At 44.6% G+C, this 12,840-nt stretch overlaps 1 protein-coding gene across 1 annotated transcript in view; it reads left to right on the top strand.

The window, feature by feature from the left end:
• The window catches only part of TSHR (thyroid stimulating hormone receptor), a 151,684-nt gene extending 139,790 nt beyond the window's left edge, over nucleotides 1-11,894 (top strand). Inside the window, exons 9-10 of the mRNA XM_061158339.1 lie at nucleotides 7,827-8,015; nucleotides 9,302-11,894. Coding sequence (XP_061014322.1) covers nucleotides 7,827-8,015; nucleotides 9,302-10,715 — 1,603 coding nt within the window. The 3' untranslated portion in view covers nucleotides 10,716-11,894. The remainder of the gene's footprint in view (nucleotides 1-7,826; nucleotides 8,016-9,301) is intronic.
• Nucleotides 11,895-12,840: the final 946 nt, after the last annotated feature.

The following is a 12,840-nucleotide window of genomic DNA, read 5'->3' as shown; positions in this document are numbered from 1 at the left end:
CTCTTTAGTTTCTCTTCATTTTCTGCCATCAGAATGGTATTATCTGCATATCTGAGGTTGTTGGCATTTCTCCCGCACTCTTGATTCTATCTTGTGATTCATCCGACCTACTTTTCACATGATGTACTCTGCATGGTGACTATAGTTAATAATACTATATTGTATATTTGATATTTGCTCAGAGAGTAGACATAAAGTGTTCTCACCACACACAAAAAATCACATCTATGTGAGGTGATGGATATGATTGTGGTAAACATTTCACAATGTATACATATATAAAAACATCACTTTGTATACCATAAATATATATTATTTTTGTCAATTATTACCTCAGTAAAGCTGTAAACTTTAGAAATTAATTCATTTTAAAAATTCTTAAAATTCTTCAAGCCAGGCTTCAGCAATACGTGAACCGTGATCTTCCAGATGTTCAAGCTGGTTTTAGAAAAGGCAGAGGAACCAGAGATCAAGTTGCCAACATCCGCTGGATCATCGAAAAAGCAAGAGAGTTCCAGAAAAACATCTATTTCTGCTTTATTGACTATGCCAAAGCCTTTGACTGTGTGGATCACAACAAACTGTGGAAAATTCTTCAAGAGATGGGAATACCAGACCACCTGACCTGCCTGTTGAGAAACCTGTATGCAGGTCAGGAAGCAACAGTTAGAACTGGACATTGAACAACAGACTGGTTCCGAATAGGAAAAGAAGTATGTCAAGGCTGTACTTAGTCACCCTGCTTATTTAACTTATATGTAGAGGACGTCATGAGAAATGCTGGTCTGGAAGAAGCACAAGCTGGAATCAAGATTGCCAGGAAAAATATCAATAACCTCAGATATGCAGATGACACCACCCTTGTGGCAGAAAGCGAAGAACTAAAGAGCCTCTTGATGAAAGTGAAAGAGGAGAGTGAAAAAGTTGGTTTAAAGCTCAACATTCAGAAAACTAAAATCATGGCATCTGGTCCCATCACTTCATGGGAAATAGATGGGGAGACAGTGAAAACAGTGGCTGACTTTATTTTTCTAGGCTCTAAAATCACTGCAGATGGTGATTGCAGCCTTGAAATTAAAAGACGCTTACTCCTTGGAAGGAAAGTTATGACCAACCTAGATAACATATTAAAAAGCAGACACATTACTTTGCCAACAAAGGTCCGTCTGGTCAAGGCTATGGTTTTTCCAGTGGTCATGTATGGATGTGTGAGTTGGACTATAAAGAAAGCTGAGCGCGGAAGAATTGATGTTTTTGAACTGTGGTGTTGAAGGAAACTCTTGAGAGTCCCTTGGACTGCAAGGAGATCCAACCAGTCCATCCTAAAGGAGCTCAGTCCTAGGTGTTCATTGGAGGGACTGATGCTGAAGCTGAAACTCCAATACTTTGGCCACCTGATGCGGAGAGCTGACTCATTTGAAAAGACCCTGATGCTGGGAAAGATTGTGGGCAGGAGGAGAAGGGGAAAACAGAGGATGAGATGGTTGGATGGCATCACCGACTCAATGGACATGGGTTTGGGTGGACTCCGGGAATTGGTGATGGACAGGGAGGCCTGGCATGCTGCGGTTCATGGGGTCACAAAGAGTCAGACACAACTGAGAGACTGAACTGAACTGAAAGTATCAATTGAATTTTAAAAGAGTGGGGGGAAAAAAGTCATTTTTTAGTCATACAGGATCCAGAAAATATCTTACATATATCACTTTTCTAAGAAATTACTTGAAAATATACTCCAGGGAATTATCTGGCTGTCCAGTGATCAGGACTCTGCATGTTCACTTCCAAGGGTGCGTGTTCAATCCCTAGTCAGGGAACTAAGATCCCCAAGCCATGTGGATTCAGGAAGAGACTCCCACTGGAGAGAGAGCAGAGACTGAGAGAAGGTTGAACTTCAATCTGTAGGCCATGGGTTTCAAGCTGGAAAGCAACAAGATGAGATTTAAGTTTTAAAAAGAACATCCTCTCCTAAGTCTAAAGGCAGAGTTAGTAGACACTTTCTGGGAGATCACTCAGGAGGTTTTTGCAAAACTCAGTTGAAATGTAATTCAAACCTAAACTAAGGTGGTAGGGATAAGAACCATGACTCTGCAGACATATAAACTGCTGACCTGAGATCTTATTTGGGGTCTAGCTCAATTGCATTTAACCGTAAATATTCATGGCATGAATATTTCTTTTCCATTGATGTTCCTTTTTAAATTATTTGATGCTATACTGTGCAGTATTTTATGGAACATAGTGTATAACTTTACATAGCCACATCTTTCACTATTTCTATCGTAATTTGTAAATTGGATATAATGCCTAAAAAGACTTTCATGCGTATATATATATATACATATAATCCCCTTCCTCTTGGACTCCCTCCCACCCCTCTTCAGTTCAGTTCAGTCACTCAGTCGTGCCCAACTCTTTGCAACCCCATGGACTGCAGCAAGCCAGGCCTCCCTGTCCATCACCAACTCCCAGAGCTTACTCAAACTCATGTCAATCCAGTCAGAGATGCCATCCAACCATCTCATCCTCGGTCATCCCCTTCTCCTCCTGCCCTCAATCTCTCCCAGCCCTCCAGGTCATCACAGAGCACCAAGCTGAGCTCCCTATGCTTTATAATAGGTCCCCAGTAGCTATCTTTTTCACAGGAGTGTATATACGTGGTAGCATACGTACATGGCATAGATATTGAGCAAGGACAAGAGAGAATCCAAAAGGACGCAAGCCCTGGAAGATGGTAGTTGGTAGGCAGGAAATAAAGAAATGCCAGTAGGCTTAAAGGGAAGAATCATTTCATCATCTTGAGAGGAGAGGTGATGCTGCGTCCATTGGGAAGTGTAAGGAGCTCCTCCCTTCCTTCCTGCAGATCTCTAGATCTCTGCAGGGGAGCTGAAACTGATGCTCAAAGGGTGAGGGGCGGCAACTTGCTTGACTCTGGAAGGGCTTAAGGAGCAGGCGTGGAGTGGCTTGCGTCAGGAGAGCGCAGCATCTCGGGGCACTCTCGGAGCAGCGGGCTTAATGGATGCTTAGAGAGACATCGAGTGGCTCCTGCCAATGGGGAGGGAGATGGCTCCAGATTGATCCTAGTATTAATTGGATCTAGATTGGGCTGCAAATGGCTCTGGCCCCTGAGATGAGGTTGGGGAGGAGGAAAAGGCCGCGGATCTTCAGGGCGCTGGCAAACATGGGAGGAAGGGTAGATGTGATTCACGGTACGTTAGGAAATCACTGCAAGGTCAATCACTTTTGACCTTGCTTCACTCATGTGTGACAACTACCCTGGCTGCTGTGAGAGTGGATTGGAGGCAAGTAACTGGCAAGACCACTACAGGAACAAGAGATGCTGTTAGCTTGAGCCAGAGAGCTCCCACGAGACAGGCAGATACACGGATTCCAGCTCTTTTGGAGTTCAGCTCCCTGGTTTCTGCTAGCTTAAATGGAGGAGGAGCAGGTTGGCATGCGGATGGGGTATTAGAAGCTAAGTTCGGGATGGATCTGTTCAGTTGGAGATGCCTGTGAAAAACTCAAGTGGAAATGTCCAATGAGCAGTTGAATATATAAGTCAAGATCTGGGCTGGAACTGTATTTGCTAGGTCCCTTGCTTCTGATTTGAGCTTAAATAAACTCCAGATTGTGGCAAAGAGGGCGTTAACATCGAACACCTACGATATGCCAAGTACTAATTATGTTACAGATGTGTGTCACAAAGTTTATACACATTTTCCAAAAACACCCTCCCAGTTCAGCGCCATCGGGACATAACTCTAGACTACCTGGGATACACTCACTGCAGACACGCAGACAAATCGGGGAATACATTCCTCACTCCCAGATGCCTAATGAGTTCCTGAAGGGGTCACTGCACCTGGATCTAAGGTCAAAGACTCCAGGGACCTGAACATAAGAGGTAGAGAAAAGCTCCCAGGAGACTGAATCTGAGAACTCTAGACCCACATCCTGGCTCCACCCTCAGTCAGCTGGATCTCTGGACACAAAGGATGTCTCCTCTCTTTGTCTGCTGCCTGGTCCACAGACTGCTTTGCAGAGTGGTGAGCTGTCTCTTTTCAGCAAATACCTGCCCCACTGATATCCTCACTGCCGGATCAACTAAGTGAAAGTGTTAATCGCCCAGTTGTGTCCAACTCTTTGCGACCCCATGGACTGTAGCTGGCCAGGCCTCTCTGTCCACAGGATTTCCCAGGCAAGAATACTGGGGTGGGTACCATTTCCTCCTCCAGGGGATCTTCCTGACCCAGGGATGGAACCCAGTTCTCTCACACAGCAGACAGATTCTTCACCCTCTGAGCCACCAGGGAAGCCCACAGCGAGACAGCTATGGCAGTTTTAAAATAAGGCACCAAATTCCTGGACGCTCTTCCCACCGAGAAGGAGTGAGATGATGGAGGAGGATGCCTCCCCTGGGTTGGCAGGTCGGCCCATGAGGTTCAGTATCTCCTGCCCTTGAATCTACCGGTTCTCCTAGAATGCCCTCTCTTCAGATGATTCCTCTCATAAGTAAGCCACCATTTTGTGAGAAGCTCAAATCACTGGGAGAAGGCACATCCGCAGTCTCAGCTGAATGAAGGGTTGAGCCGTCTCAGCCCTGACACCAGAACGTGCAAGTGAAGCAGCCTGATTAAACCCCCAGCCCCCAGCCACTGAGCCACCCGAACCACTGAGTCAGCCCAGCTGAGCCCCAGACAGCGTGGAACAGACACAAACCATCCCCTCCATGGCCCTGTTCGAAATCCTGGCCCATAAAAGCTATGCTTATAATACAAAATGGTTTGATACCATTTAGTTTGGGGGTATTTTGTCATGCAGTAACTGGAACGGTTATTAAAGGGGTTTCTCAAGAACTATCTTTTAAAATGCAAACACATTACTTGGAAGGATAAACACCTTCAGATGAACACACACAATCAGTGTATCCAACAGACAGCAAAGCAGAGAAGGAGAGCCAAGAGATGCTCTCCTGTTTCACTGACAGAATAGACACACAGAAGTGGCTTCCAGAAAAACCAGAGGCAGAAAGGTGGCCGTACCTTGAAGGCTTAAAAGAGAAAGATATGCATCAAAAGCACAGGCAGGAGGGCAAAGTCCAACCACATTTTCCTCATAGTTGTGCTTCATTCCACAACTCTCTCACTAGCTACGAAGTCATTCATATATGCCAGTTTTCCAAATGTACTTGCTTAATGTTAAAAATCACCTGGAGATCATAAAGTAATGCACAAAGAGCAATTATTACCCGCCTCCCCCCAGGGAAGTTTGGGGTTCTCGAGGCAAGTATACTGGAGTGGTTTGCCATTCCCTCCTCAAGGAGGGACCATGTTTTGTCAGAACTCTCCACCATGACATGTCTGTCTTGGGTGACCCTGCACGGCATGCCTCGAGAACCCCACGAACAGTATGAAAAGGCAAAAAACATATGACACCAGATCCCCAGGTTGGAAGATGTCCAACATACTCCTGGGGAAGAGAAGAGAAACAGCACCACAAAGAAGGCTGAGTGCCGAAGAATTCATGCTTTCAAACTGTGGTACTGCAGAAGACTCTTGAGAGTGCCCTGGGCTGCAAGGAGGTCAAACCAATCATTCCTGAAGGAAATCAACCATGAATACTTATTGGAAGGACTGTTGCTGAAGCTGAAGCGCCAGTACTTTGGCCACCTGATGAGAAGAGCCAGCTCATCGGAAAAGGCCCTGATGCTGGGAAAGATTGAAGGCAGGAGGAGAAGGGGATGACAGAGGATGAGATGGTTGAATAGCATCACCATTTCAATGGACATGAGTTTGAGCAAACTCCTAGAGATACATAGGACAAGGAAGCGTGGCATGCTACAGTCCATGGGGTCGCAAAGAGTCAGATACAACTTAAAACTGAACAACAACAGCAAGTTCTAGGAACCTTGAACCTTGAGAATGTAAATCCCAGCAAAGTTCAGTTACAATGATGTGGAGGAAGAAGTTGTAAACATTGCAATTCATTTGCTAATCAGCTTAATATTACATGCTAATTATATGAGATATTAAAAATCTGAGTATAAAAAATAAAGAATATTTAATGAACATTGATAAAATATGAGAGGTGTCAGGTTAAAATTTGTGGTTTATTCAAGCCATTATTCAATGCAAGTAAAAATGATGGGGCAAGATACACAGGTAGACTCTAGAACAGAGAAAAGAGCAAAAAATGTCTAAAAGCCATGAATTAATGCTACCTAAGGGCTGCCGTCTATGGGGTCACACAGAGTCAGACATGACTGAAGTGACTTGGCAGCAGCAGCAGCAGCAGGTAACTAATGCTAATGTCTACACTCTCCCAGCCTCACTACCTCCCCATTGTTTCTGGAAGTACCTTGAATCTCACTTTAGTTTGTTAATATAAACCCTAGAGTTTTTTTCCAGGAATACATTTAGAACCTTGTAAAGAATGGTGAGATTGTTCTGTCATGAATTCACCATGTAACTGGTTATGACTCCTAAGTTCTGTATCATTAGACAATTTTCATGATACTGGTATTGATCTGGATCAATGAGTAATTTATCAGTCCCCAAACCCTAGTCCCCACAGAGACTGGGAGCAACTTAGGCCCTTTGAACCTGTTCAGATTTATTCTCTTGCCTTGAGACCCCTTAGTAATTTTATGGTGTAGTTTTCCAGAGTAAAATTGACATCCGTCTCTGATTCCAAGAGTTTGTATGTACTGCAATGGGTAAAACAAAATGTCTGATGAACTATTTATTATTTGTATTGATACTGGAGTTTTAAGCAATAAAAATGAGAATCCCAGGAATAGAGACATGATGTAGAGAACAGACTTGTGGACACAGCGGGGGTAGGAGAGACTGGAATGAATTCAGGAGTAACACAGACATACATGTACACATATACACATATATACATATATACATTACTTTGCCAACAAAGGTCCTGCTAGTCAAAGCTACGGTTTTTCCAGTAGCCTTGTACGGATGTGAGAGTTGGACTATAAAGAAAGCTGAGTGCCGAAGAACTGATGCTTTCGAACTGTGGTGTTGGAGAAGACTCTTGAGAGTCCCTTGGGCTGCAAGGAAATCCAACCAGTCCATCCTAAAGGAAATCAGTCCTGAATATTCATTGGAAGGGCTGATGCTGAAGCTGAAACTCCAATACTTTGGCCACCTCATGCGAAGAGCTGACTCATTTGAAAAGACCCTGATGCAGGGAAAGACTGAAGGCAGGAAGAGAAGGGAACGACAGTGGATGAGATGATTGGATGGCATCACCAACTCAATGGACATGAGTTTGAGTAAACTCTGGGACTTGGTTATGGACAGGGAGGCCTGGTGTGCTGCAGTCCATGAGTCGCAGAGTCAGACATGACTGAGCAACTGAACTGAACTGAACTGACATACACTACCGTGTGTAAAATAGCTAGCTAGTGGGAAGTTGCTGCGTAGTACAGGGAGCTCAGCTCGGTGCTCTGTGATGACCTAGAGGGGTGGGGGTGGGGGTGGGGATGGGATGGGTGGGAGGAAAGCTAAAGGAGGATATATGTTTATGTGCACATATAGTTGATTCACCTTGTTGTAAAGCACAAACTAATACAGCATTGTAAAGCACTTATACTCCAATCTGAAAGTTTTTTTAAAAAAGGGAGTCCCTTGCAGTGTATCAACTTAGAAGTATATTATTCCTCCTTAGACCAGTGGCTGTGTGTAACATCTCAGGGGGCATGTTCAGTAGAAGAAGGCATCATGTCATCTCCCCATGAATCTCAGGCCTGTCTGGACTCTAAGAGGCCCTGGCTGCCCGCCCTCTGATCACTGTTGTCTCCCTCTCAGGGACCTCTCTTACACCAGTGTCGCTGCCCTGCCATCCAAAGGCCTGGAACACCTGAAGGAACTGATAGCAAGAAACACTTGGACTCTAAAGAAACTTCCTCTTTCCTTGAGTTTCCTTCACCTCACACGGGCTGACCTCTCTTATCCGAGCCACTGCTGTGCTTTTAAGAATCAGAAGAAAATCAGAGGGTAAGTGGCAGTGTCTGGATTAAGTGACAAAAGGTTTTGGTGGAAGTTGAATTAATTTCTGGGTTTGAGGAAGAAGTTCTGTTGTTTGCAAAAACAGGTGGAGAAGAATTTGGAAGCGTCTGTAAGAAACATGAAGTCCATGGGACACAGTGACTCTGCAGACCAAAAGTGTTTGTAGATCAGAAATAAGGCTTGTATCTCTGCATCAAAGCAGAGGAGAGGAGGATTTTAGGCAGTGATGCAGGAGAGACAGGAATGATTTCTCATGAACCTCCAAACAAGACAGAATAGGCAGTCTGCTGCAGATTTTAAACATCACTCCATAGATGAATCTGCTCAGCAGCTGAGGCCATTTAAGCAGTCTCTTTGGGATCTATCTGGTGGGCTAGTGAAACCCTAAAGCTTACTTCCATAAGCATGCCTGCACAATAGTGTCCCTTTATTCATCTGTTCAGTAAACATTTATTGAGCACCTGTTATGTGCCCGGCACTCTCCTATTGCCTGCAATGAATGGGACAGACCAGAGCCTTCTTGCATTTTGTTTACATTCTAGTATGGAAGTCAGAAAAGAAACCGGCAAACAACTAAGAAGATCTGATAGTGCTATGAGGGAAATGAACACAAGGGTCAGACAGTTTATTAAAAAAGAGGAAGAAAGGCTGTTCTGAGGAAAGACAATTTGAGTTTAAAACTGAATACTCAGTAGAGGCAGCCAGGAGTTTTTCAGGCAAAGGAAACATGGAATTCTGAAGCTCTGAGTAGGAATAATAATAATACTAACAGCAAACAGCAGAGTCAGACACAGCTGAGCCCACACACCCTCACACGCACATCTACCTGGCACTAACAACATTCCAGGTGCTGTCGTAAGAACTTTAAAATGATACACTCATGTATTCCTATAACAACCCAAAATAAAATACTCTCTCTCTCCCGTTCTATACATAAATAAACCAGTACTCATAGACCTTCCCAAGGTGAAATAACCAGAAAATAGTAGAATCGGGTCTTAACCTAGGCAGACTGGCTCTAGTATCCATGATTTTTTTTTTTTTTTTAATCACTGCTGTTCTTGAACTGGTTGCAGAAGAGAAATAAGGACAGTATGTCAGTGGATCATACTTGGGTAGGGAAGGTAATAGGAAATGATGCAGGAGAGACAGGCCTGACCACATCATGTAGAATCCTGTGTATCATACTACTTAGTTTGCACATTTTGCTAAGTGTGGTGGGGACCATTAGTGGGTTTTCAACAAGTGGTAACTTTCTATCCACTGCCTTGCAGAATCTTTCAGTCTTTGATGTGCAACGAGAGCAGTATTCGGGGCCTGCGCCAGAGAAAATCTGCGAGTGCGCTGAGTGGCCCCTTCTACCAGGAATATGAGGAGGGTCTGGGTGATGGCAGTGCTGGGTACAAGGAGAGCTCCCAGTTCCAAGACACCCACAGCAACTCTCACTACTACGTCTTCTTTGAGGAGCAAGAAGATGAGATCATTGGTTTTGGCCAAGAGCTCAAAAACCCCCAGGAGGAGACCCTGCAGGCCTTTGACAGCCATTACGACTATACCGTGTGTGGCGGGAGTGAGGATATGGTGTGTACCCCCAAGTCGGATGAGTTCAATCCCTGTGAGGACATCATGGGCTACAAGTCCCTGAGAATTGTGGTGTGGTTTGTGAGTCTGCTGGCTCTCCTGGGCAACGTCTTCGTCCTGGTCATCCTCCTCACAAGCCACTACAAGCTGACCGTGCCACGCTTCCTCATGTGCAACCTGGCCTTCGCAGACTTCTGCATGGGGTTGTATCTGCTCCTCATCGCCTCCGTAGACCTCTACACTCAGTCCGAGTACTACAACCATGCCATTGACTGGCAGACGGGCCCTGGCTGCAACACGGCTGGCTTCTTCACCGTCTTTGCCAGCGAGTTGTCTGTGTACACCCTGACGGTCATCACCTTGGAGCGCTGGTACGCCATCACCTTCGCCATGCACCTGGACCGCAAGATCCGCCTCTGGCATGCCTACGTCATTATGCTGGGGGGCTGGGTTTGCTGCTTCCTGCTCGCCCTGCTCCCTTTGGTGGGAATAAGCAGCTATGCCAAGGTCAGCATCTGCCTGCCCATGGACACCGAGACCCCTCTTGCCCTGGCGTACATTATCCTCGTTCTGTTGCTCAACATCGTTGCCTTTATCATCGTCTGCGCCTGTTACGTGAAGATCTACATCACAGTCCGAAATCCCCACTACAACCCGGGGGACAAAGACACCAGAATTGCCAAAAGGATGGCTGTGTTGATCTTCACTGATTTCATGTGCATGGCCCCAATCTCTTTCTACGCTCTGTCGGCCCTTATGAACAAGCCTCTCATCACTGTTACCAATTCCAAAATCTTGCTGGTCCTCTTCTACCCACTTAACTCCTGTGCCAATCCGTTCCTCTATGCCATTTTCACCAAAGCCTTCCAGAGGGATGTGTTTATCCTGCTCAGCAAGTTTGGCATCTGTAAACGCCAGGCTCAGGCATACCGAGGTCAGAGAGTTTCTCCAAAGAACAGCACCAGTATTCGGGTCCAAAAGGTTCCCCCAGATGTGAGGCAGAGTCTCCCCAACGTGCAGGATGGCTATGAACTGCTTGAAAACTCTCATCAAACCCCAAAGCAGCAGGACCAAACCTCAAAAGAGTATAAGCAAACAGTTTTGTAAGTGGTACAAGGACTTAGGTTGGTTTTTTGAGCATCATTCCAACCATCGACACAACACACGGCTGATCTAATCTGTAGGTAATGTTCATGTCTGGAGAAGGACTAGCAGTAACCTAATCTTTGCCTCCAAGAAGGAAGAGAGGCAACCGGCGTGTCTGAATTCCAGGTGATATCAAAGTAATCTATACGTCCTGGAAGATTCACTGGATGTTAAGTGCAGCGATGACACTGTAAAATGTTTCATACATATCAACTGAGCCGCGTTGACATTGCGTTTACTCACTTTTATATAGCATTTCATACTAAAGATTTAGCAAATGGCAATCATTATTAACTTGGTTGGTAACCACAAGACAAAACTGACTCTGTGTTGGTTCAGTACAATTTCACGCTCACTGATAGAACCCAAGAGAGTTTGATTTCCACAAAACTGAAACGTCCAAGAGGACATCATACAAGGAACAGCTGTTTTGACACATGAAGGGGAGAAGAAGGCTTTGAGTTGTTTTGTTCCGACTCTGAAACAATCATCTCTTCACAAGAATCTACCTGAGTGGGAACCAACTGTTGCCTGGGAAAACTGGCAAGATTTCAGCTGTTGTGGCTGAGCAGACTAAGAAGAGCTCTTCTTGGCCAGTCTCCTGGCATTAAAAGCATGTACTCGAGAAAGTCCTTCCAAATGGCAAGTGGGAATTATGAGCTGGGCATTCTGGATCACTCGCTTATTAACCAAGCAGGCTGGGCATCTGTTTATTGTTGGACCTTGGCCAAGTTACTGGGTCTCTGCAGTCTGTAGAAATGAAGGAGCTTGATGGCCTCTTCCAGTTTTAAAACTCCATGGATAACCCTCCCCCTCAAAACATAGGTTGCCATGAGGAAGAGAAAGAAAAACAATAAGGAAGCAGAACCTCTGTTTTTCCCATCTTTCAGCGCTGCCATCTCCCCTTTGGAGCCTAGATATGTGACCAAGGAAATGTTTTGTTTCATTTTTTGGTTATGATCTGAACCAGAAATTCTAGTGAGTGACCAACATATCAAGCTGGCTCTGAATCACTCATCTAATTCCTAGAGATGGTGACCCTGACTCACCTGGAATCTCTCAATAGCCACATTCACTCATGATTATCATTGAGATGTGGATTGGACGTTTCAGTAGAAATGTTATACACACCTAAAGTCATGATTTATCCACAAGTTCACTTGTAACGAAATTAAACGAATGTGTTACCTTTGACATGTGTTTTTCATCTGTGACATTTTGAAGCATCACATTCTGATAAATAATGTTTTACCTTGAGTAGCTGAAATAATGCTTTGATAACAGTCCTAGAAAAGTAACTTCTACAGATTTGTTGCTAAAGTTTGCATCTGTGACATGAAGTAAATTTTCTTCCTATGAAATGACTGTGCTGAGTTCTAAAGTATTGCTTTTTATAATTTGTGAGCTAAAACTAAAGGCAGGAAAAAATTGGCTAATAAATCCATATCAATAAATTATTGACTACGAATAACTCAAGTATAACATTGTATCTTGGTTGTAAATGGCCTTTATGTGAACAAATTTACTCATGGTAAAATGAACTATGATTCATTGACAGGCAATGATATCTAAGAGAAAAAAAATATTGGTATTTACACTAGGAATTTATAGAATGCTCTGTGGCCCAGATGGTAAAGAATCTGCTTGTAATGCGGGAGACCTGGGTTTGATTCCTGGGTTGGGAAGATCCCCTGAAGAGGGGAACTGCTACCCACTCCAGTATTCTGGTCTGGAGAATTCCATGGACAGAGGAGCCTGGCAGGCTACAATCCATGAGGTCACAAAGAGTCAGCCACAACTGAGTGACTCTCAGTTAGTAATGAAGACAGTGTCTGTCAGACACAGTTATGTCTGACTCTTGGTGGATGACTTAGGGTGCAGAAGGTCATAGCCTAGAACTCATTCACAGGATAAGGTTGGAGCTGTGGGAGAATGGTCTTCCCTGCAGAGCAGAGTCCCAAGAGACCCCAGAGTCTGGAAGTCACAGGATTAAGAGGCAAATTATGTAATTAACTGCAAGTCCATCTCACTTGACCCCTCCCATCCCCTCTCATTCCATTTAGTTAGAATAACTGACACATTCAGG

Source organism: Dama dama, chromosome 12 (genome assembly GCF_033118175.1).
Source record: "Dama dama isolate Ldn47 chromosome 12, ASM3311817v1, whole genome shotgun sequence".
Taxonomy (NCBI): Eukaryota; Metazoa; Chordata; class Mammalia; order Artiodactyla; family Cervidae; genus Dama; species Dama dama.
Note: the sequence above shows the minus strand (reverse complement) of the source record. Positions and strands in the feature narration are given on the sequence as shown.